General features: G+C 48.8%; 2 protein-coding genes and 1 non-coding gene across 8 annotated transcripts; all 3 read right to left on the reverse strand.

Annotated features, from left to right (window-relative positions):
• Nucleotides 1-535: 535 nt before the first annotated feature.
• Nucleotides 536-10,625, reverse strand: LOC123121556 (2Fe-2S ferredoxin). Of its 6 annotated transcripts, none has more exons than XM_044541563.1 (8): nt 9,746-10,349; nt 8,774-8,835; nt 8,105-8,172; nt 5,451-5,557; nt 5,083-5,132; nt 4,922-5,004; nt 4,718-4,843; nt 536-1,078 (listed from the first exon to the last, which is right to left on the reverse strand). In XM_044541563.1, exons 1-7 carry the CDS (start codon nt 9,798-9,800, stop codon nt 4,729-4,731), a joined length of 540 nt encoding a protein of 179 aa, XP_044397498.1. In that variant the 5' UTR covers nt 9,801-10,349; the 3' UTR covers nt 536-1,078; nt 4,718-4,728. The 6 variants fall into 6 exon arrangements, with proteins under 6 accessions (XP_044397498.1, XP_044397500.1, XP_044397499.1 ...); XM_044541565.1 differs by lacking the exon at nt 536-1,078 and adding an exon at nt 1,447-1,924; XM_044541564.1 differs by lacking the exon at nt 536-1,078 and adding an exon at nt 4,194-4,438.
• Nucleotides 10,626-10,781: 156 nt separating this feature from the next.
• TRNAA-CGC (transfer RNA alanine (anticodon CGC)) lies at nt 10,782-10,854 on the reverse strand. The gene has a single exon. It is a non-coding gene; the product is annotated as a tRNA-Ala (tRNA).
• Nucleotides 10,855-18,730: 7,876 nt separating this feature from the next.
• LOC123121557 (dormancy-associated protein homolog 3) lies at nt 18,731-20,144 on the reverse strand. The gene is made up of 4 exons (XM_044541567.1): nt 19,994-20,144; nt 19,547-19,851; nt 19,345-19,459; nt 18,731-19,198 (listed from the first exon to the last, which is right to left on the reverse strand). The coding sequence occupies exons 2-4, from the start codon at nt 19,824-19,826 to the stop codon at nt 19,171-19,173; spliced, it is 423 nt and encodes a 140-aa protein (XP_044397502.1). The 5' UTR covers nt 19,827-19,851; nt 19,994-20,144; the 3' UTR covers nt 18,731-19,170.
• Between the last annotated feature and the right edge of the window lie 5,110 nt (nt 20,145-25,254).

The following is a 25,254-nucleotide window of genomic DNA, read 5'->3' on the forward strand; positions in this document are numbered from 1 at the left end:
ACCATTAGTGCCAAACATCTTTTGGTTAATCTGTGATATGCACATTGTTGGTGTGTGAGTGGCAGAATCTGGTGCTTTTCTCTCCCCCTTTGTTCATCTTTACTTGAGCAAGGGAAAGATAAGTGCGTGTCTGCTTTGGGGATTCCCACACCATCCGGGGACTTGGTAGGGCGACGATCATGAGCCTGCCTGCCTTTGCCCCCCACGAAGGAGGACTGTCGCTCTCTCCTTTTTGTCTTTCCTTTTGAAGATCGCCATCCGCAGTATGTTTTTCTCGGGAGGCAACACCGGTCAAAGCCATCCGGTGACGGAGGGGCGGTTGCAAAGCAGTTCGTTGCTGAATCATCCGAGGCGATAAAATATGCTAAGGTTCAACTCATCCAAAAGCAAACTCTCCAATGCGTTGATCCATGGTCATTTCCAATCGCATTTTAAAGTAAATGTTATTATGTTTTAAAAGCAATATTGGTCGGGCGTGCGCCGGCCGTGTGCTACGATTGGTTGCTCTTCAGTGGCAGCGGATGAGAGCAAAAACGTAATCAGATGAACCAAGACGGGTGTCACACACAGCCAAAAAGATGGTACTCCGTAGCACTGCCTAGCAACAGCGGAAACCTGTGATGGCATCAGGGCAGCAGCCACAGGCCGGCGACACATGGGGGTTCGACGGTACGCGATACAGTGCGGCAGCATCATCGCCTGAGCGAGCCTTTCCATCCCGACATGCGCCACAGGAGGCAGACACGTTACGGTCATGGGAGCACGGCGTCTCACGACATACATTGATACATACGACCTACTGTAGTCACGTGGCGTCGGCGCTTTAATCAGCTTCACAAGTGGTACGATCACGATCCGAATGCGACTTGGGCGGCGGAGCTGATCGGTTCATCTGCCCAGCAGCGAACGGCCCCCGTAACGATGTAAACTATGCTGCGACGAATTGAAGGTTTACCAACCGCCGATTACGTAGCAATTAATCTAGCAGCTTCAACCGATGCCTCTTAACCAGTGAGAATCATCGGTCACTTTCGTTCCTTCTCAGACGCAGTTGGGGGCAAAAACAACGTTTCAGCATCTGTGACAGTGGAAATGTCAAAGAGAGAAAAATTAACTGCTTGTGAGAGAAGAAAACAGTACTACTGCCACCAACCTCAAATTAATAGAACAAACAATCGTTACAGTAATACTGAGGAAGTAACATATTCACGAGTATTTAGGCAAGATGCCGTCAAATTCTGGAGGCTCGAACCAGGGGAGAACGCAAGTGCACAACGCGATGGGACCAAACCGCAAACTATGATTTCAATAACGGTCATCACGTTGACGTGAATAAATGGATCTTCATGTATATATGAATAATTGCAAGCAAATTCATTCAAGTGAAACAAAAAATTCCAAATGTAGTAGTACTACGGAGTTTAAATACCAGAGGGATTCAGTGTATATAAGAAGACATAGGTGAAGAAAACTCAAAACCGCGTCTTAAATCTTATACGAGGAACCGCTTATAACATGGAAGAAAGGGAATACTCTACTCTTTCATACACAAAAAAGAAAACCCAATTTTCTGGTCTTACCCTTTCGGCACATCACTGATGGTAACTCTCCACCAGTTGGTAATGACAGAACGCTCACGGATGGTATTCCTCCTCAAATTACATTATGGTGAGCTGACATTACGGTCGCAAAAAAGTACGCAGCGGTGGTTCTCCTGTCCCTACCCAACTTTTAACACTCGACGAAACAGGGGTTATGAAACAACTACAGGGGAGAGTACAAGAAGAAGCAGATGGATCATATGCAAATACAAGAAACGCCAGAAACCCCGAAAATTTTAGCTGTTTGAAATGAAAGAACAAAACTAGCAAGAAACCAAGCTGTTGGCACTGTGCACACCTGAACTGTAACACCAGCACCTGAGCTGTAACAGCAGCAAAATTGTTTAATATACTTCGAAATATCTCCAGTTTTAAAAGAAATAATCATCACACTGGAACACTGAGAAATTTTCATGAAAACCTTGCAAATTACTCGGGGCCAGACCTATTTATTTGTAACTAATTCTGTAACATGCAGGAAAAGACCAGACAAAGGGATCTTCTAGATGAGATTGGCATGGACTGTCAGAATAAAGCTGGTCAAGCCAACAATGAAATGAAAAACTCTTGAAGTAACAAAACAAGGCATCACTGAACTTAACTCGTACACACAAATAAAAGCAAGCATCTCCATCCACAATTGCAGTAGTAGTGGCCATACCACTATGACCAACATTCACATAGAATGATGAAATCTTGCATATGCCAGTAATTGAAACTTTGACCATGTGGCGTATCTGAACTATCAAAAGGAGGCTCCCATAGCAGCCATTAGAGATGCAAAACATGACAACAACAAATTGGCAGAACTTTAGATGTCAGCACCAGGAAAGTAAACAGCGCACTCATGGAAGAGATGATTTAATCCGAAATCTTCTGTCAGAAACAATGACATGGAGCGACCCTCTCACAAGGGCCTCAAGATGTTGATAGTTGAATTGCTGATCTGGGATACTAATTCGAAAATTGAGATCAAATCCTTTACAGTATGAAGTTAGTCAGAAAAGGAGAAGTTTGTACTTGTCTTTCTAAAGGTTTGAAAACTTGAGTAAAAACCATGCTCCTGAGCGGTTTTTAACTGAAACAATTTTCTATTTCAGATGTTATCACTATTAAGGTAACATGAAAGTTGTAGATATCTAAGCTGGTATCTTTTGCGCTGTTTGGATAAACATACTAATAATTAAGGAGAAAATAGCATGGAAATAGAAAATTAAACCGCGTTTTGATGTAAGGAGCAAAGTTGGGTTTTACAAATTTTGTCGAGCGTCGTGGAGATAGTAGAATATGCTTGTCCAACATCGTCTGAGATGGTTTGGGCATATTCAGCGCAGGCCCCCGGAAGCTCCAGTGCATAGCGGACGGCTAAAGTGTGCTGATAATGCCAAGAGAGGTCGGGGTAGACCAAACTTGACATGGGAGGAGTCCGTAAAGAGAGATCTGAAGGACTGGAATAACACGAAAGAATTGGCCATGGACAGGGGTGCGTGGAAGCTAGCTATCCATGTGCCAGAACCATGAGTTGGTTGCGAGATCTGATGGGTTTCAGCTCTAGCCTACCCCGACTTGTTTGGGACTAAGGCTTTGCTGTTGTTGTTGTCGAGTACGGAGATAGTAGAATATGCTTGTGTGATGATCATCAAATAGTTTCTTAAGTGAGGTTTGCTCCACAGGTCTGAGGAGTTCCAATGCAATGGATATTTCTTCAGATGCTCGTAAGGGTCAAGACAAGTCCATGATGGGATAATAACCTTTTTCTGGCTATTTTTGCATAAAATTTATTTCTTAGTACTTGTTCTTTATGTTCATGATATTTGCAATGGTCATAATTATATGACAATGTAGAAATATGTATACTACAAACACTCTACTCACATTTCATATTTTCCACATCACCATAGTGACAAAGATACGAAGAGCTACTTTGCTCGGCAACTTGAACTTTCAATGCTCAACAAGTAGATGCCGATGGATGTCTACTCAAGAGATACCGGTATACGAAATGCAGTGAGATGCAGTGAGCATGTGGACACATGATCATCATTATTTGTGTTGGTGATAAGATACTATTTATAAATATTCAGTGTTGTGGTTTATGCATACTTGCTAAGTTTTTATACTCACCTTTTGTTATTTCGATGTGTTTAGGTAACTCCTAAGGACAACATGCTGAAGATAAAGGGAGTAACACCCTCATCTTCGCAGTTCATGTTTATACAATATCTCACACATCATTTTTCTTGGAACTTTGCCATTGACGATAAGTTAGAAGCTCTACCCTACCGTGATTAGTAAATTGGTCGGTCATAGAAGTTAAGTATTAAGGATTTTATCAGTTAACTAATAAATCACTAGCAAGATTAAAACTCTGTTGTGATGCCTTTAGTGAGCCTACGGTAGCTCGTTATTGTTATAGTTGCTTGGATTTAAAGTTCAGTTATGTGTGGCTCTGTTATATGCAAGTGATATTTTCATTATTTTTGTGCAATGTTTTCTAAATGTTAGAAAAATGGAGTATGAAAGTAGACTGGCAAAATTTACAAAACAGCTGATCTGATACCACTTTAGGAAACAAAAGGAAAATTAAAGGAGAATGCGACAAAAATAAGGTCTAAACGTTAGGTAAATATAACAGCTGATCTGATACCACTTTGATACACACAAGCATTAGCTTACAAGGAAGATATACAGTATAGCCTATGTTTTTAAGGCGTCCGTAAGGCGACGCTTAGGCGACGCCTAGGCGTCGAGGCGCCCCCCCAGCGCTTTGCAAATATGTCCGCTTTAGGCGCCTAGGCGTCGAGGCGCCCCCCCAGCGCCTTAAAGCGAAGCGTCGCCTTAAAAACATAGAGTATAGCATAATATATAGCGAAAAATAAACATGGAGTGATGGACAAACTGATGGTAGATTTTGCAAGTGCAAGGTTGCTAGCATTGCAATGACAATGCATTTTCCAATGGATTTTACAAGTGTTATTTGACGAAGCAAGTTGACATTAATCGCTATCTTGCCAAGGACTACAGAATTTAAATGTTGAGGATACAGATACAACAAGATGAAAAATAAAAGTAACTACATCTCATATTCTGCAAAACTGAGCAGGTATGCAACATACCCAGTGCTTAGTCAGTGTGGTTTTGGGACATGCCCATCAACAGCAAAATTTCTGGTAGCTGCTGGCAGTGCTAATCTTATGCCATCAAGTTCAGGGCTTGCAATTACTTGGCAACCAAGGCGAGATCTAAAACAATGGGACCAGGTTAGTTTAACTGGAGTAATACATTTTGTACAATTCACAAAAAAATAAAAATAAGCATACGTTTCTGTAAGGCCAAAAGCAAGGTCCAGCATATCGTTTTCCTCATCTTCAGGATCTTCCAATTTGTTATAGTAGTCTACGTCCTGAATAGAACTTTCTCATCAAACTGCACTTTGAACTGTCTCAACTGAAAACTTAGAAATGTATGTAGAACTACGTACCGTTACAATCACATGACAGGTAGAACATGCAAGAGAGCCCTCACATGCTCCTGGTGATCATGGCAGAACAAGCAATTCAGATATATATGGCAAAAAAGGTTAGGGAGTACTGTAAGTCAACATGCAACAGAATTTAAACGAAAATTCTAACAGATGCAGAATCAAAGGAGGCATACAATGACAGAAAGGTATCATGATATATCTATACCTAATATTGAACTTACATATCAATGTAAGCTCCTTTAGCTAATAAAAATACAGGTGATATTAAGTCCAAAGAAGCACATGAAGTCAAGTACAGGTGTGGTATTACTGCAGGATGTTCAAGATTCAAACCAAAATTAGTAAAAAGGAGTACTGCAGAGGACCTTCAAGTTCTATGTCATTCTCATGAGCAGCTTCCAGCATTGACATCCCAATCGGAACATTGATAACCGTTTCATCGCCATCCTTATCAACAAATGTCACAGATATCCTGCAAAGTAAATTCCAATCATTGATACTGATTGCCAAGGGTAGGACAAAATGGTAAAAAATTAAGAACCAAAAGCATGCGCTGCCCATCAGATATTAAGCAACAAATCAGCTAAAAGGGAAGGGGATGGAATCCTAACTTCAATATTAAGTTCCTAATTAATCAATGGAACATGTAACATATTCTACACACAAAACCAGAAAATGACAGAAGAAAAGGCTTTAAAATACAAAAACTATTGAAAAAAGACACACTCCCAGGCGTGTTAAACTTAAATAAGCTGTAAAGTAAAGCAGATAGACCTCATAAAGACCCTATGCATCAAAATAGAGGCAGAACTGGTAAAATTGACAGAAGTTCTCGCATGTCTGGATATCGCCGTTTATTGCTAAATTAATTTCATGCCCTAAATGCTGCATAGGCTCCATATGGACAAAATATGAAATAACCACCTGCATGAGGCCTGATTGTGTTAAAAACCAAAGGACAAAATATTGCTCGAAAAGCATACTTGGCCCAGAACTATGGCCAGTTGGCCACAACAGGAGGGCATCCCAGGAGAAAGGAGCACTTGCCCTACAGGTGGAGCTATTCCTAACTAAGGGATGAGTGTCCCAGATATCTGTAAGTTGGGATATTGAATTCTTACGAGTACCAAGGTTGTCGCTTTCCAACCTTAGGTTCTTAAGCCGGCTCTATAATGCCTAGCCATATTCTTACAAACCAAGCAAGATATTCTTCCAATTACCTCTAACAATTGCCTAATTAACGGATAAGGATCTCAGTTATCTTTTAGTTTGGATTTCCCAGCTACCTTTAAGTTCGGATTCAAATCTCTTAAGGGTTCCCAAGGTTGTTACTTTCCATGCTTGGGTTTGTAAGCGGGCTATATAATCCTAGCCCATTTCGTACCAATTAAACAAGAACTTATCCAATTACCTCTCCCACAATTGTAAGCAGTGCCTATGTAGCATACTAGTCCCTTCAAGGGTGGTGTTGTAAGCAGGGTACATAACATCTGGAACTTTTCTTACCAATCTGGCAGTTCCTTCACAAGTGGTCTTATGCCACAAAATGCAGGGCCACATCCCCCCCCCCCCCCCCCCCCCCGTGGCACGTTGAGCAGCTTGTGTTTGTGTTCTTTAGCGAGGAGGTACAAGCTACAGGAATGGACACACTGCAGCTTGTAGGAATGCTGCTTTTAAGAATAGTGGAAGACAACAACAACAGCCAGAGAGGGGCCCAAAAACCATGTTAAGTCAGGTGGATGGCTTCTAGGTGGACAAATGTTTACTTCCAGGAATTTCCAAAATCATTTTTGGAACAGGAATTGAACTTAAAGGCCTCTTTACTGTTCATAATAATTCAATGAGTGGATCTACCAATTCCTTTTTTTGCTCCATCTTGTAGTCAGCCTGTGTGCCGGACATGTTGTTGGCTGTTGGATCACGTACATCGTGTTTTCCTCCCTATATTCTGTTGTATGTTTTACCTGAAATGGAGCTGTTTGGACGACCTGCCATATCTATCTTTACCTTGCTCCTACACATTTTGGAGTTGGTGATGATGGCCCGCCTGCCATCCCACTTTCCCTCCAGACAAGTGGGGTATCTCTATGGAGATTGATGTGCCACATATGATACGATTTGATATGTTTGATTATTACTACTACCATAGCAATACCGGCACATTTAGCTAGTTTTACATGATTCAATTTATTTTTTTATTATTATTACTTCCCTAACGATATGGGGGCATTTCACTAGTTTTATTTGCTTCTCTGATCAGCTGCCTCGCAGAGACTATGACTACCCAAGTGCAAAAGGGGCACAAGTGAAGAAACATTTTTATAACATCTGAACATTCTATTTTAGAAAATATACAAATGTCATGCCTCCAAAGGGGTAACGGCATGAGTCCACATCAACCTGCCACAAAGTGAAATGACGACAGAAGTCCGTTGCAAAATTATTTGCCAATAGTTTCAACCATTAAATGGTTTAGCATCAAGGGCAAACATCACTATGAAGGCTTAATTCACCAACCTAATGTGCTCTCTCTAATCCTTTACAAAATAATAATTTTCCATGCATAGCTTAAATTGGTAATTGTTTTTAATTAGACTCCTTATGCCCATCTATTTTGGTGGGTGTACTTGTATTCATGTAATCCTAGTCCGTCCTAGTGCTCCAACAGTTACAGTCTAACTGTATCATTGTTGAACTGGCTGTATTTAGTTAGTTGTCAAAATTGGTAAGTAAGGTTTATTGTGTTGGTCTCACAGAGCCAATGAGCCATTAGAAGCTTTTATAAACAGCTAAGAAATTCATCCAAGGACCATAGGGTTGCTTCCATGAGCTTTGGTTATTATTCTGAATCCTTACTGACGCAGAGATAGATCAGTAAATATTAATATTAGTGTGACACAATAGTCTGTACTGCTGAATTGAAAATATTGAGCATAGAAAACATTTTAGTACTTATGTTACGCCCAACAATAAGTAAGTAAAAGCTGACTGGCTAGGCATCAACAGTAAAAAGACTTACTTAGCTTTCGGCTGTTCACTCCTGTCATTGACTTTAGCTTCCGTGGCGGAACATAGAGAACGATTACCCTGAAAAGAGTCCCATTTGTTATTCCATCTTTGAACAAAGTTATTCCAGTTTCTCTACATTATATTTTTCATTTTAAATAAATTAAAAAAAAGTAAAGCAGAGACACGAGATCTGTATATCTGCACATCTTTTCAAACATCGATATCTGATAAGTATGAAAACTATATAGTCAACTTTGCTTCAGTACACCCCCCTAGAAAAGTTTATGGATTTCAATGCAGATTAAAGGTGGAGATTAGAAGGTACCCTTTATATGAAAAAGGATAATATTTTTTTTTATCCAAATCAATCTATTCAATACGTTAGATCTGCAAACTATGAAACTAATATGAGGATAGCCTTTTTAAGTAACTTTAAGATTTGTGCAAACTTTTAAGGGGGGTGTACCAAAGCAAAGATTAACAAGTTCTGCAGGTTAACGGCACAGTTAGGATTGCTCGAAGAAATTCCCTGCAAAAAAAATGCTTGAAGGCCTAGCAAATGGACAGTTCCAGCAACCAGGGAAACTCCTTTGTATAAGTTGGCAGTAAATGTAGGCAAGTTAACAATGCAACATTTGAGAGAGAGAGAGAGAGAGAGAGAGAGAGAGAGAGAGCTGACCACATAGTTCATACAGGCTCTGATGGGTTCTTCCTGATTCCTTGAAGTTACTGACTTTTGACCTGATAAATGTCAGAATAATTCAGTGGACATAGAGAAACGAAAGATGGCCATAACAAACAGACAAGCATGCCAGTCTAAAGAATGTGTTCTCTTAAAATTTACTTAAAGCGCTAGTCAAAAATAACTAAACAGACCCTAGGCTCACATACCAAGAATAACTAAACATACATTTCTTCCAAAATGTATATCTAAACATAAAAGGGGAACATCTTGAATAGTATGGTTCACCTTAAAAAACACATAAACAAACATTACATGTTATTATGGAAAACTGAGCAGGCCAATCCAACTTGCATATTTGTAGACCCCATAATCAGGGTGAGCAATGAGACACCGCATCAGTTGTCTTGACAAAGAGCTAGAAAGCACTCTTACAGAAGATACTGCCCACATTCCTTAAAACAGACACCAATCCACAGGAAATACAAAAAACCCACTAACTAGTGCCTCCGTGCCAACTACCAGATGTAGGATTAACTCTGCGTGACCAAATAGCAGGAAATCAGTGTGGCCACAACCAACAGGTATATCCCCTCGATGCTGCTGCTGCTGCTGCTAGTAGCTACTTCATCAAAGCACCTCGCATTTGCTCCCAGATGTCAATCAACTAATCATCAGCCTGACCGCATCCACAAACTCGAAACTAGGCGCGTCATTGCATCCGAATGACCTGGAATTAACACCCGGGGCAAGTAGCACGCTGGGCTCAGCACAAATTTGACAGGGCACCCCAGGTGACCACGAGGAAAACCCACGGAGTAGTTCGTGAGCAACTCAGGAATCAGGAATCACGCGCTCGATGCCCTCTAGTTCTAACCGAGACATACTCCAAATAAAACAACGCCGCAGCGGAGGCAAATGAAATCGCGAAGCCGATGGGCGACGGTGGAGTGGGGAGGAGAAGCAAACCTAGCCTCGCCCGGCTCAGGGCGTGGACGCCGAGGCGGGAGATCCTTGACAGCATCTTCACCGGAGGGGCAAAACCGAGACGGACGCAGCGGCGGCAGCAGATTCCTTAAAACACTCTTACAGAAGAGCTAGAAAGCACTCTTACAGAAGATACTGCCCACATTCCTTAAAACAGACACCAATCCACAGGAAATACAAAAAACCCACTAACTAGTGCCTCCGTGCCAACTACCAGATGTAGGATTAACTCTGCGTGACCAAATAGCAGGAAATCAGTGTGGCCACAACCAACAGGTATATCCCCTCGATGCTGCTGCTGCTGCTGCTAGTAGCTACTTCATCAAAGCACCTCGCATTTGCTCCCAGATGTCAATCAACTAATCATCAGCCTGACCGCATCCACAAACTCGAAACTAGGCGCGTCATTGCATCCGAATGACCTGGAATTAACACCCGGGGCAAGTAGCACGCTGGGCTCAGCACAAATTTGACAGGGCACCCCAGGTGACCACGAGGAAAACCCACGGAGTAGTTCGTGAGCAACTCAGGAATCAGGAATCACGCGCTCGATGCCCTCTAGTTCTAACCGAGACATACTCCAAATAAAACAACGCCGCAGCGGAGGCAAATGAAATCGCGAAGCCGATGGGCGACGGTGGAGTGGGGAGGAGAAGCAAACCTAGCCTCGCCCGGCTCAGGGCGTGGACGCCGAGGCGGGAGATCCTTGACAGCATCTTCACCGGAGGGGCAAAACCGAGACGGACGCAGCGGCGGCAGCAGATTCGGGGCGCGGGTTTGGGAGGATCAGCGGAGGAGGAAGAGGGGTTCGGCTTCGCTTGAGAAGGAAGTAGAGAGCGCGGGCCGAGCAGCTGGGCCGGGAGGGTAGCCCAACTGAACAGTTTTATGCGAATCTTATAGTTGGGCCATTTCTCCAGCTTATATTGACCCAAATCTCGATAAAGAAACTGATCCTCGAATGTCTCAAAAAAACGGATCCCAAAATTCGGCAATCTGATTTAAGGAAGAAAAACGAAAATGGAGACGCGGGGAATCGAACCCCGTGCCTCTCGCATGCGAAGCGAGCGCTCTACCATATGAGCTACGTCCCCAAGCTGACGAATGCGAGATCTAAAGCTTAATATTCGTTTCAATTAAGAACTGAGAGGTTAGGTCCATTTATTTTTGAAACGGAGGCAAAGATTGCCTCATCTATTAATTAAGTAGAAGAGAATTGCCCAGTTAATTATGGAAAACCGGAACAACAAGGGCCAGGTCCACTCCATAGACTGAAACACACAGGGCAAAGCCCACCCTAATCGACGACAAATCGACCTACGGCCAGACAACGCAGCTCCGACTCTGACGGAGAACTCAGAAAAACAAAACCAGGCACGGCTGGCGCCACGGAAGATCTCCGAAAGGGCCACTGCAGCCAGTCATCGTACACCACAGGGCCCCGCCGCCGCAGCTTCGACTCCACAGCAACAAGCAAACCGAGGCAAAACCGTGGACACGCCGGAGAAGAGTCGACTACCCTAACCATTGCCGCGTCGCCGACATCGCTCCCACCATCATCGTTGCCACAGAAAGTCTGGTCGCCACAGAGATTCTCTCGGGGCCGCCGCCCCGACATCCACCGCTCCGTCGCGCTCAGCGCAATCAACCGGCACCGCCGCCCCGACATACCACCGCTCCCCTCGACCAGCAACGCCGCACAACCCAGCTGCCCGCAGCCCACGCTGCTCAGGGCAACCGCTCGCAGACCACGAACGTCGCACCACATCCGGGGCCGCCGCCCCGACATAAAGTCAGACCGCCCCCTCTGGGCGCATCGACCGAGCCGACACCCCTACCGCCCAAGCGGGACAAGGATGCCACCCAACCAATGTCGAGATAGAGCCCCACCTCATAGAGCTGTCACTCACATTGTTCCCGAGATCGCCATCTCGACGCACAATCAGAAACCACCCGGAGCCGCCGCCCCGACGTCCACCGTCCCCGACGATGAAGAGATCCGTGCAAACTGCAACATGCTGACTCTCCAAAGGCGATGCCTCAAAGAAGGAAACGACGTAGCCGCCGTCATCGCCCGCTTCGACCATCCGAAGCTAGGGATTTCTCCCGGAGAGTCATGTAATGGAGCTCCACGGCAACACCTTCAAAAAGGGGAACGACAACATGGCCATGGCACCGATGTTGCCGGCACCGACCCAAGGTCAGTGCTGAACTTTGGCCCGGAGCTCCTCTACACCTCCGAATCCGAGCAGATCCGGAGCACTGCACAGCACACAATCCCATGGTCGACGTCCACCGTCTCCGCCTGAATCCGAGCAGATCCGAAGCTGTTGCTCCTGCATCCTCACAGCGAAGCCGCTCCACCATGCCGCCTGAGCAGCAGCCCCTCACCGCGCCGTCGCGCAACTTCCCGGCGACAGATCCGCGCCACCGGACCCCTTGTGCAGCACCTTCCCGTGCAGCAGCACCTCATCCCAGCTCCTCCTGAGCCCCTCACGCCGCGGAGCAGAGTACCCAAGCACCCGAGGCCGTGGAGCAGAGCACCCAAGCAGCAGAGCAGCGCTCGACCACAAATGGGCGCCCGAGCCGCCACGCACGCGCGGCGCCCCACGCAGCCCCATCACGCTCCTCTCCGTGGCCCGCTCAGATCCACGCCCTCCGCTCCGTGCGCCCGCGCCAACGCCTGCGGCGAGCCGCCGCGCGTAGAACCGCGCCAGCCGGCCCCGAAGCGCGCTCGAGCCGCCCCTGCGCTACCTCGCCGCGCCGCCTCAAGCAAGCATATCCGCCGGTCGAGCTCCCGTCGAAGAGGACGGCCCGCACCGCGCCGCTCCGACCGGAAGGAGGAAAGGGCCCCGCCGCCGAGCCGCACGGGCTTTGCCCGGCGACGCTGTCCGGCGGCGGCGAGGGGAGGCGGGGGAGGTGGGTGTTGCGCTGCTGGCGGCTAGGGTTCGCTCCGGGCCGCCCGCGGGAGCGACCAGGAAGCGAGCTAGATTGCGGTATGTAGGTTAGGTCCATTTTGACTACTGCAGTAGGCAATAGCCAGCTTCAAACGAGCAACAACTGATAACCTGTGCAGAGAAAGAGCGTGTGGTAAAACAGAAATGCAGGCAAGGAGGCAGATAAAATTACTAGCCCTCACTCGAATATGAATGACCGACCGTGCATCCTCGCGTCGATTCGACCAACAGTTCCACCGTACAAACGACACTTTCCGGCTGATTTTTGCGCGACATGCCAAATCCAGCCGTTGATGCATGGGGTGAAAGTGCAGCGGGGCATTCGATTTAGCATTGTGCACGTATCGGACGAGGAAGGGTCGTTGGCACAGTAGTTTTGAACGACCAAAGACATCTCTAGTCCTCACAGTGGCTGTTTCTTTCCCCACACACGCGGATGGGAGAAAATGTCCAACCGGTAGCTGTTCCTCGAGCTTCTCTAGACAGTTCTACTAGCGCCTTGTAGGGCCAGCATCGCGTGATCATCAATTGCTACGGTTAGATCGAGCTTTGGTCCTGAACCAAAGCACCGTCACTCCATCAGCAGCAGAGCGGCACTGGTCCATTTCCGTTTCTGACTAATTAAATCGCCCGGACAGATCGCCGTATTCCCTCACATGCAGGGCAGCAGGGAAGGCGGGGCTGCCGGGCCCGGGAGGCGGACACGACGTGACCCTCTGTGGCAGGAGACAGGTTCGAGAAACGCCGATGGGATAGGAGGCGTGGCCGAGGCGGACGGTTGAGCCATCCGCGCAGCACCAGACAGCCGTGCACCTGGTCCAGGGGACAGCGGATGAACCAACCAACCCCCGCCGCACCAACATTTGTTGCGCACGGAAATAGTAAGAGCAACTCCAACGTCTCGTTTCAAACGGATTCTTACTTTGTCCGAATTCTGTCCGATTAAATAGATCGCCCCTTGACGTCCCCATGAGGCCGACACGCGCGACGCGTTTTATGTCCGCGCATAAATTTTAAAAGGCTTGCGGCCATATATTATGCCAGCGGCCATGCAATCGTCTCAGAGTTCATGCCGGCGTGCCAGCTGCCGACATACAATGTCAGCCTTCAAAAAATCATCATACAGTTCATGCTGGTGCATTTGCCAGCGGTCGACACACATGCCAGTACATAAAAAGGGGCGGAAGTTCGACCACGCTATCTCGACAGTGGTCATGCCAGCACACTTGCCGGCATAAAAAAAAGATGGCGCTCTCTGCCATAAATCACTCCGTCGAACTTGAGCATGTCGGCCTGCATCTTCTTGGATCATGGCATCTTCCTCAGCGAAAAGGTGCTCAAATCCACCTTCATGATCTTCACCCCCGTCATCATGCTAGCGAGCACTTCTTTTGCCTTGGTCTTGGCATTGGCGGTCTCGATCTCAAGCATCTTGGCTTGCTTCTCTGCCTCCATCTCAAGCATCTTGGCCTGCTTCTCCGTTTCGAGCTCAAGCCGCCTCCTTTGGATCTTAGAAGGCATTCATTTGCTCTTCCTTGTCTTGCCGGTGCTTCTCGTCCCTTGTGTCCTTCTTGGTCATCATGCCCTCCAAAGTGGCATGCAAGGCAATCGACGCCGCATCGCGCTTCTCCTCCTTCTTCGAGTTGGTTTTCCCCCGCGGTCGTGGCTTCTCGCCCTCCATGTGCTCCTCGACGGCTCCCCCCCCCACGCGCCTTGGCGACGGCATATTGCGACGTGAACTTCTCCTCCCCGTTGATGACCATCCAACAATAAAAGAGGTTGAAGGACTTGCCCTCATGTTGGGCCTTAAACGCCTCCAAAGCTTGGAATGCCTAAAAATAAATAGCATGCAAGCATATGGGCAAATGGACATGCAAATGAACATGCAAGCATAAGAAAACGGATACAAAGAGGGGCGCGTGTATACCATATCTTTCATGCCGATGCTGCTCACGGGGCGTGCCTTGATGGTCTTAAGGGTGGCACATAACTTGTTGCACTCTTATTGTATCACCCTCCATCGCTTCGGGAGGGACACCCACCCACGCTTGCTCTGCATTCGATACGGCACAATCTTCTTGCTCATGGTACTCACGATGAACACGAAGCCAAAAGGAATTCGTGGTCAAACGAGAAGGTGCTGCCCATGCGACCTGATCTTCCATGAAAGTGTCGTCCATGCTAGCTTGATCATAGGTCACCGACATGAATGGCGCTCAGCCATCTTGGCTTTGGGTCTCCTCGAGATCGTAGGCAGCCGCAGCGGCATCGCCAGCGGAGGCAGTAGTCGCCGCACTGCCTTCGAAGATGATGTTCTCGATGGTGAAACGGTTGCTCGTTTCGTCGTCACCAGCCGCTGGCATTCTGTCGAACAGGTTGCGGGCGCCGGGAAGCATGTCGGCTGGTATCTCCCACGGGCGTTTCCTCGCCCCTCCGGAGGATGATGCACCGGCCACCGGTGTAGCGTTGAGGTCGATGGCCACGAGCGAGGGCGCGGGTGTGGACGGCTGCTACTTGTGAGCTACGTCGGGATTTCCTCAAATAGGAGAGGATGATCCAGTACAGTAGAGATAAGTATTTCCCTTAATTATGAAACCAAGGTTATCAATCCAGTAGCAGAACCAAGCAACACTATGTAAACATGTACACAAATAACAAATACTTGCAACCCAACACGTAGAGGGGTGTCAATCCCTCAACGGTTATGAGCAAGATTAAAAGATATAGTTTTTGATAGATAGATCCGACAAAAAATACAAAATAAAATAAATAAAAGAAAATTGCAGCAAGGTATTTTTGGTTTTAATATATGATGGAAAATAGACCCGGGGGCCATAGTTTTCACTAGAGGCGTCTCTCGAGAAAATAGCGTACGGTGGATAGACAAATTACTGTTGGACAATTGACAAAAAAGTAAATAATTATGATGATATCCAAGGCAATGATCATGTATATAGGCATCACGTCCAAGATTAGCAGACCGAAACGATTCTGCATCTACTACTATTACTCCACACATCGACCGTTATCCAGCATGCATCTAGTGTATTAAGTTCATAAAAGAACGGAGTAATGCCTTAAGCAAGATGACATGATGTAGACAAGATAAACTCATGGATGAAATAAATTCCAGCTTGTTACCCTTAACAGCAACGATACATGTGTGTCATGTCTCTTTCTGTCACTGAGATTGAGCATCGCAAGATCGAACCCATCACAAAGCACCCCTTTCCATGGCAAGATAAATCAATTTAGTTGACCAAACCGAACCAATAAATCGGAGAAGAAGTACGAGGCTATAACAATCATGCATAAAAGAGTTCAGAGAAAACTCAAATAATATTTATGGAAAGATTTGATCATAAACTCACAATTCATCGGATCCCAACAAACACATCGTAAAAAGTCATTAAATCAAATAGATCTCCAAAAACACCGAGGAGAACATTGTATTGAAGATCAAAAAGAGAGAAGAAGCCGTCTAGCTACTAACTATGGACTCGTACGTCTGTGGTAAACTACTCACGCATTATCGGAAGGGGCAGCAAGGATGATGATGAACCCTCCGTGATCGTTTCCCCCTCCGGCAGAGTGCCGGAAAAGGCCTCTAGATGGGATCCCGTGGTTCTGGAACTTGCGACGGCGAAAAAATATTCCGTGGACTCCCTGTAGGTTTTATGATTTTAGGGTATTTATAGATGCATAGATAGGTCGAACGGAGGCTCGTGGGCCCCACTACCCACCAGCGCGCACCAGAGGCCCCTGGCGCGCCCTGGTGCTTAGTGGGCCACTCATTCATCTTCTCATGGCCTTCAGACGCTTCCAGGGTCTCTTATCGCCAGAAAAATATCTCCAAAAAGTTTCGTGGCATCTGCACTTCGTTTGGTACTGATATTTTGCAAAGTCAAAAACAAGCAAAAAACAGCAACTCGCACTGGGCACTAAGTTAATAGGTTAGTCCAAAAAATGATATAAAGTTGCTAGTAAATGTATATAAAACATCTAAGATTGATAATATAATAGCATGAAACAATAAAAAAATTATAGATACGTTGGAGACATATAAACGGGGCCACCACGCTCACCTTCGGTGAGCATTCCCCGGAGAAGCGGGAGGCTTGCGGATAGACGTGGAAGCCGGGAATCGGCTATGTGGCAGACGCGCACGGTGACTCTGGCAGCACCATTTGAGGAAATGTCGACGAGCCCATGCTGGCCGCGACCACGGTGGCGCTGACAAGCCCGTGCTGGCCAAGGTTTAACCCTAGGTAGAGCAGGGCCTCCCTCGTTGCCGCGGCGACCCGGGCATTAGTTTCCTCCTGCTGTGAGGCGGCAGAGAGGGCAGCGATGGCCGCTGCTTCGTCCATTGCGTCTTGCGCGTGCCTCCGGCCCTTCCTCTTGGCTAACTGCACGGCCCGCCCCACAGGCGTGAGCTGCTTCTTCTTGGGCGGCGCTGCGGTCTTGCGGGGCGCGCAGGGCTTGCCTTTGGCGGAGGCGACGAAGGTGAGGCCGGACGAGGCGAGGGAGGCGAGGCCGGCGGCGGCATCGACAGTCGGCGCGTCGTCCATGGCGAGCGGCTGGGAGCGCGAGTGGGCGGAAGTGTTTTGGGAAAGTGGAGGGAAATGGTGGTCGTTGTGCCACCAACTAGCGGGCCAGGAGAAGGAGTAGGCGCGCGCCCGCTTCGTATCTGCGTCGAAGCAAATGTGGCTCAAATTTGAGCTAGGAATGGGTCGCCAGACGGACGAAAAGCAGACGCGCGTCCGTTTGGGTCGGAGCGTTGGGCCGATTTTTCTATCCACGACGACCCAAACATTCACGCGTGGACAACATGAGTCAGCGCGTTGGATTTGCTCTGTCTTACCGTTGCCATGAGTGGTTCCGCAGATCATGGTGCACCACCCGCCACCGTGCGAGCGACCCCAAATATGGCTCCTCAGATCTCGTGGAGCTCCACCGCCACCTTCCTTCAAAATTTCCACCCAAGTTATAGGCAATGAAAGGTTTTTTTTTGAACATCAGTACACACACAAGCGCTCATATACACGCGCATACATTCATCACTATGAACGCACAAATGCACACCCTACCCCTATGAGCACCTCCGAAAAACCGAGCCGGCATATCATCTTGAGATTTACGAAGTCACCGTAGGCGCCTCGTCGTCGACGGTAACGTCTCCTCTCACTGAAAGTGCATCGCCGAAAATTCTGAAATAAATTCAAGAATAATGCGAGCACCAGGACTTGAATGACCTGAGGATACCACTGTTCCTCTTACCATCCACTCTTACCATCCAACCACATCCACATGTTGCTTCGCATAGGCAACGAAAGATAAATATCCCAACCTCGACGAATAGTCGTGCCATGGCGTCGTCAACGTCGATCACCACACAAATTTATGACCTGTCAGACATCAACAGCTCCATCCGCTTGACCCTGCAATGCAAAGGAGGACGGTGACATCGGAAAATTCAGGCAAGCCTCCCGTCGATCTGACACCAGGAATTCTTCGAAGCAAATTATTGGTGCCGTGCCTTTTCTCTGAACCAGCCCTAAGCAAGAAGAGGATGGATACCTTACAATAATCTATCAGAGGAGTGGCTCACCAGAGATTCACCTTTTCTCTCTCAAAAAATAAAAAAACTAGAGACTCACTTTGTTTTAGAAAGACCATGCTGCTAAACTAGGCCTTAGCCATGCATTACACTCGTCAAGCTCCTTGATGACTTTCCTTGAAAACCTTCACCAAAACGCTCAACGATCGATAAATATCCTAGTTCTCGTCGGCAAATGAGGTGCCCCGTGCAGTCAGTATCACGAGCAAGTACACCCTCCGATCTGTCAAATCGTCAAGAGGCCCATCCTTTTGACCCTAACCGTACAGAGAAGACTGAGCACACATAACCTTCACATCGATCTGACACCACCCTCGAACACGAATCGAGCAAATTATTGGTGCCATTTCTTCAACTAGCCCGACCAACCAGGGAGGACGCCTGACAATAATCACAGGAGTGGAGGCTCACTTAGCCATGCATTATTGCAGACATATTTTACACTGCATGCATTAGCACATGCTGCCCGCGGGCCTTGTACAGAGCAGCTAGAGCTCAACATCCCCTCTGATCTAGTGCATCTACTGGTAGGATTTACACACACACACACACTTCACATCGGTCTCATTCGCCTCAGGTCGTTGCACGTCGCCGGTTGCCTACTACCAAAGTTTTCCTTGAGCTACCACTCGGATCCATCTAGCACATCCTTTGCTACGAAAACTCGCACCATCTCACGTGGAGTGGATGTTTACAGCGGAAGTAGTACTAGTACGTACATAACTGATACAGTAACATATACTGGGACAGGGTTCCATCTTCCGGTCAAGTTTGCAGCTACTCTCCTTGTGCTCGTGCGCTTCTCCGTCTTGGTGGATCTTCTTCTTTTTTCACGGTTAGCGGTCGAGCGAACTGATCACCACCCTGCAAGAGACAAGGTTCAGAGGCATCAGATTTATGGCTACTGTACTAGATAGAGTCATGGTGGTTGGATCTAGCATTTGGGTTCGTGATGTGGTGCGCTCGAAAACAAGAGGGGATATTCGGTTTGAACTTTGAAGCCAACGCACCAGTCGAAGACGGTGGGGCTCCTGGGGGTGCCGGGGCTGGCCTCCATGCCGTCGGCGGCCATCCTGCCTTTGCGGCGCAGCTTACTCCAACCACTCTCTCCCCTGGGTGTCGTTGCTGCAGTCACAAGCAAGCATGTCAGCCACATCACGCCGGCCTCGTCGTACGAGATAAAAAATAGGAGGCAAAGGTGTGATAAGATACCTGTGCTGAAGGGGGAGTCGGGGACGCTGGCCGGGGACGAGGGCGCGGAGCCGGAGCCGGACTCGCCGCGCGGCGACGTCACGGACAGAGCCGGCGGGCGGAGGATGGTGATGCTCCGCGTCACCGCCGGCGCCGCCACGTCGGCCGACGGCACGGCAGCGGTCGTGCCGGCCGCCGAGGAGGACGGGGAGAAGGAGGCGTACTTGCGGAGCCTGCCGAGGCCGTGGTCCGGCCGCGGCCCGGCCACCGTGTCGTCCCACAGCTGGTCAAGAAGCCCCATGGAGCGCACGACGATCCGATCAAACCTGCGCGTTGCACGTACGTGGTAGATCAGGAGCCACGTTCATACAATCATGATCATCTCCTCTTCTTCCTCCGGTTAATCTGTTCTTGCCTCGCGTGTTCTTGGCCGAGAGGGAGGGGCAAGGGGATGGAACTGATTATTACCTTTGGTGTCGAAGGGTGTGTGTGGCGCAGGCGCAGGCGCAGGCGCAGTGGATCCTCCTTCGTTCCTTCCTTCTTTGTTGGAGGGAGGGAGCGGGTGGAGTTTTATAGATGAGGCCGAGGGGTGGTGGGGAGGGGACGTAGGCGAGATATTTGGGGGGCGTACGCAACTCTGGGATCGCCCATCTTTCTGTTTCCGGGCTCCGCCTTGCGCGGTCGGCTCGGCTCCTGCGGTCCAGCGTAGCCGACGCAGTTTTTAGCCGTCCGGGATTAGGAAATGGATAGAGTGGGAGTGGATAAAATGGGAGGTGTGGTGTTATTTTCGGGGTCTTCGTCGGTAATTGCGGGTGATGAGTCAAACAAACCGGATAGGGTTGTTATATCGGATAAAAGTAGTTTGGGATGCGGATTCCCGCTAGTGTCGGAGTACTGAATCGGCTCAACCTGCAAAATGGATTTTTTTTTCTTTGAGGATCTGCAAAATGGATCTTGAGGTGTCAAGGACATGATAATGATGTCATCTATATCTACACCAATATAAAAAGACCCAAAAGAGCAGATTCAATTAATCTCGTCCATTAAATCATGTCGATCCAATGACCTAGACCGCTTCAATGTCGAGCGCTCAACACGTTTAGCGTGCATTTAATTTCATGCTAAATATAGTGCTAATCACATAATAACACGCAAATAATATCCTACTTAATATCCGCATGCACTAGTAAAACTATTCATCACCCAGGATGCAGAATAAGTTATTCTTCACCCGAGATAATCTTACGGTCGCTTCATAAACAAATTACGTTCGGAATACAAATAGTTACATTCATATTGATTCACTATGTAAAATTTGGTATAAGAAAACAAAAAAAAAAGTTATAAGATCAGAAATATCACATTTTATGTATGTTTTACACTATGTTTTTACGTTCGTAATTTTACGTAACATAAAATATTTTTTACGGCGAGTATATATTTTCTTACGTTCTTTTTTTAGTATGAAATAAGAAGAAATTTACGAAACCTAAAAATACGGTGCAGTGATGTCAAAATAGAGAGGGGTGAAGAATAACTATTCCTCACCCAGGGTGACGAATAGCGTGACCCATGCACTTAATATACTTTCAAATTAACATGCATTACACGTACACGTTGACTAGTCTAGTAAATGTGACATACTCAGAAAACCTAAAAAAAATGTCTTCTTTTAAGGACTCAATAGTTGGCAACATTTTTGCTTGCGGTTTCTTTAGAACCCGTTGCATTTTCTTCCGAGAAGCATGGCAGCATATGAGAAGATGGAAATTTTGAGGCAAAAACGAGCAGAAATTGTCATCATTTGATACCGTGTTGCAACTAAAACGGGGCGTTTGTGTATATATATATATATATATATATATATATATATATATATATATATATATATATATATATATCTTGTTACTACAGATAAGGCTAAGATATAATTCATGATACATTTGCTTATTACCAGCTCTAAATTACGTGGCAAAGCTAAGATAAGTGGATTTTTTTTGGTCCTTGCCATTACCGAACTTGATATTCGGATCACCCCCTCCCCCTCAAACTTTCCTATTTTAGTCTGTACCACTAGCTTTGCAAAGAAATAATGTGTATGTCCTTACGCGTCGTCTTCGCCAATTGCCTCCAGGTTGATTTTACTTTGCTCTATTTCCTTCCATATGGGACCACTACGCAGCGTCAACCGCAATGTTGAGGAGTGTTAGAGGAAGAAGAGATTCAACACACTTGCATTAGCTCAGAGGCTGGGTTTGTATACAGTTACATGACCGCAGCCACGGCTAGATCGTGTGCCACTACTCTTGCCACTACGCCCACTACAGGCACTACCACGGTCTGGGCGTGAACACAACTGCACGCGCACACGCGCTGGCAACACACGCACACACACACATTGACTATGTCTGCTGACACCCCCCGCAGTCGTGACATCGTCGGAGGAGACGCAAAGACTGGAGCGGAATTCTCTGAAGATGTCTGCTGGCAGCCCCTTGATCATCACGTCGGCGAACAGCTGTCGCGTGGGGACATGCAGGATGCGGAACTCGCCCAACGCGATGCGCTCGCGGACGAAGTGGATGTCGAGCTCGACGTGCTTCGTGCGCTGGTGATGAACGGGGTTGCTGGAGAGGTAGACAGCTGAGATGTTGTCGCAGAAAACCAGTGTGGCGGAGCGCACCGGGCAGAGCAGCTCACCGAGGAGCTGCCGGAGCCAGACGCACTCGGCGACTGCATTCGCCACGGCGCGGTACTCAGCTTCCGCGCTGGAGCGGGACAGAGTAGCTTGGCGCTTGGATGACCAACTGACGAGGGCGTCGCCGAGGTAGACGCAGAATCCAGAAGTGGAGCGGCGCGTATCTGGGCAACCGGCCTAGTCCGCGTCAGTGTAGGCGCGTAGATCGAGGTTCGTCGAGGCATGGAGATGGAGGCCGAGACCGGTGGAGCCCCGAACGTAGCGAAACACACGTTTGAGCAGAGCCAGGTGCCCAACCCGTGGGTCGTGCATGTGTAGACACACTTGTTGCACAACATAGGCCAGCTCGGGCCGCGTGATCGTGAGATACTGCAGAGCGCCCGCCAGGCTGCGGTATGCAGTAGGGTCATCGACAGGCGGCCCGTCGGCGGCGGGCAGCTTGGCCTTGGTGTCGACCGGAGTAGCGACGAGCTTGCAGGTGTCCATGCCGCCGCGCTCGAGGATGTCGTCCGCGTACTGCTGCTGGGAGAGGAAGAACCCCGACGGCGAGCGAGTGACACGGATGCCAAGAAAGTAGTGCAGTTCGCCGAGGTCTTTCATGGCGAACTCGCCAGTGAGCTTGGAGACGATGCGGTGGAGAAGCGCAACACTTGATGCGGTGAGGATGATGTCGTCCACATACAACAGCAAGAAGGCAGCGTCCGCGCTGCTCTTGTAGAGGAACAGTGAGCTGTCAGAGCGCGTGGCGCGGAAGCCGATCGTACTGACGAAGCCGGGGAAGCGCAGGAACCAGGCTCGTGGCACCTGTTTCAGACCGTACAGAGACTTGGCGAGCTTGCAGACATGGTCAGGTTTGGCAGCATCAACAAAGCCGGCAGGCTGCAAGCAGTAGACCTCTTCGCGCAGATCGCCATGAAGAAAGGCGTTCCTCACGTCGAGTTGATGGACAGGCTAGCGCCGGGAAGCAGCGATCGTCAGAACGGTGCGGATGGTCGCCGGCTTGACAACAGGCGAAAAAGTCTCACCGTAGTCGACGCCCATGCGCTGACGGAAACCGCAGACGACCCACCTGGCCTTGTACCGCTCGAGCGAGCCATCGGCGCGAGTTTTGTGGCGGTAAACCCATTTGCCCGTGATGAGATTAGCACGAGGCGGACGGGGAAGCAGCTCCCAGGTGCGGTTGCTGACAAGGGCAGTGAACTCGTCGCGCATGGCGGCGAGCCAGTTTGGATCGCGGAGCGCGGCGCGAACCGAGGTGGGAAGTGGAGAGGCGCCGGCAGGCGGCGCGGTGTCGACAACACATGCGTAGTCGCGTGCATAGCGCAGGTTAGGTCGGAAGAGACCGGCGCGCGCGCGTGACAACACCTGGAGGTGGAGGTGGAACGAGCGGCAGCGTGGGACCTGCAGATGAGGAGCTAGCTGAGCTCGACGAGGAAGAGCGCGCAGAAGATCCCGCTGGATTGGAATCAGGTGTGCGCGCGGCGCTAGACGAGGCACACTGGCCGTCCGATGATGATCGGGCGACAGAGTTTAAACCAGGGAAGCGCGCGCACGGGGAGGAGTCAGCCGAACCGCTGGATAGCGATCGAGCGGCTCCAGTTGAACTGAGGGGAGGCGCGGGCGGGGATCGCGCGCTGGCGTGCGCGGATGATCGCGGAGGCGGACAGAGCCCATCGGCGAGGGGTGGTGAGATGGGAGGTGGGCAGGGCGACGCGGCGGAGATGGGTGAAGTGATGGCAAACGGAAAAGTGTCCTCATCAAACAGCACATGCCGCGAGGTGAGAACACGACCCGAGGTGCGATCAAAACACCGATAGCCGCGGTGATCAGACGAGTAGCCAAGGAAGACGTAGGCGATCGAGCGATGATCAAGCTTGTGACGGGAGGTGCGGAGGTGTTTGGGTAGCACAAGCACCCAAAACGCGGAGAGGAGCATAATCAGGTGCAACTCCGAGAAGGAGCTCGTGCGGCGTCGTGGGCGAACTGGCGCGGTAGGGCCGACGATTCAAGAGAAAAGTGGACGTGCTAAGGGCCTCGACCCAGAAACGTGGCGGCATGGATGAGTGGAACAGGAGAGCGCGGACACGATCATTGAGTGTGCGCAAGATCCACTCAGCTTTGCCGTTCTGTTGACTCGTATAAGAGCAGGAGAGGCGTAGGACAGTGCCGTGAGCAGCGAGGAGAGAGCGAGTAGCAGCATTGTCGAACTCGCGGCCATTGTCAGTTTGTAAGGCGAGGAGAGGGCGCTCGAATTGAGTCTGCACATACGCATAAAACTGAACAATGACAGACAAGGTTTCAGATTTGTGGCGTAAAGGGAAAGTCCATACATAGTGCGTGTAATCATCAAGAATTACAAGGTAGAATTGATAACCAGAGACACTCGCGACAGGAGAAGTCTAGACATCTAAATGCAACAATTGAAAGGGAAAGAAACTATCACTATGTGCTTGCTGGAAGGGAAGGCGCGTGTGTTTGCCCAGACGACACGCGCGGCATGAGTGTGGCGAGGACAGGGTGCAGACGAACTCGAAGCCGGCGATCGGAGCGCGCCCGGGGTGGCCCAACCATTGATGCCAGAGGTCAGTGGTGACCGCACCGGCGAACGGGAGAGCGGGGCGAGACGGGGATGCACCGGTCACTCGATAAAGATCGCCCTCGGAATCACTGCGGAGAATCACCATCCGGGTGCGGAGGTCCTTCACAGAAAAACCAAACTCATCAAATTCTACTGAAACTGAATTTTCACGATAGAGTTGTCGGACATAGAGCAGGTTTTTGATGAGGGAGGGGGTGAGAAGAACGCTGCGGAGGATGAGGGGAGTGGTGGTCGTGGGTAGGGAACCAGTGCCGACGTGGGTGATGGGAAGATGAGTGCGTCGCCAACAATGACGGCGGTGTGAGAGGAGGAGGGATGAAGAGAGGAGAGTGTACCCGGGTTGGACGCCATATGAGCTGCAGCGCCTGAATCAAGGTACCAGTCGGAGGTACTGCCTGACGAAGATGGCCCGGATGTAGCGCCGTGCAAGGC

The sequence above is a fragment of the Triticum aestivum genome, chromosome 5D, assembly GCF_018294505.1.
Source record: "Triticum aestivum cultivar Chinese Spring chromosome 5D, IWGSC CS RefSeq v2.1, whole genome shotgun sequence".
Lineage (NCBI taxonomy): Eukaryota > Viridiplantae > Streptophyta > Magnoliopsida > Poales > Poaceae > Triticum > Triticum aestivum.

Coding starts and splice junctions, on each gene's coding strand:
- LOC123121557 (XM_044541567.1), bottom strand. CDS start 19,826: ATGGGGCTTCTTGACCAGCTGTGGGACGACACGGTGGCCGGGCCGCGG. Junction 19,460..19,546: donor CGACTCCCCCTTCAGCACAG/GTATCTTATCAC, acceptor TTGTGACTGCAG/CAACGACACCCAGGGGAGAG. Junction 19,199..19,344: donor AGCCCCACCGTCTTCGACTG/GTGCGTTGGCTT, acceptor TGTCTCTTGCAG/GGTGGTGATCAGTTCGCTCG.
- LOC123121556 (XM_044541563.1), bottom strand. CDS start 9,800: ATGCTGTCAAGGATCTCCCGCCTCGGCGTCCACGCCCTGAGCCGGGCG. Junction 8,836..9,745: donor CCTGAGCCGGGCGAGGCTAG/GTTTGCTTCTCC, acceptor GACATTTATCAG/GTCAAAAGTCAGTAACTTCA. Junction 5,005..5,082: donor CCTGTCATGTGATTGTAACG/GTACGTAGTTCT, acceptor AGTTCTATTCAG/GACGTAGACTACTATAACAA.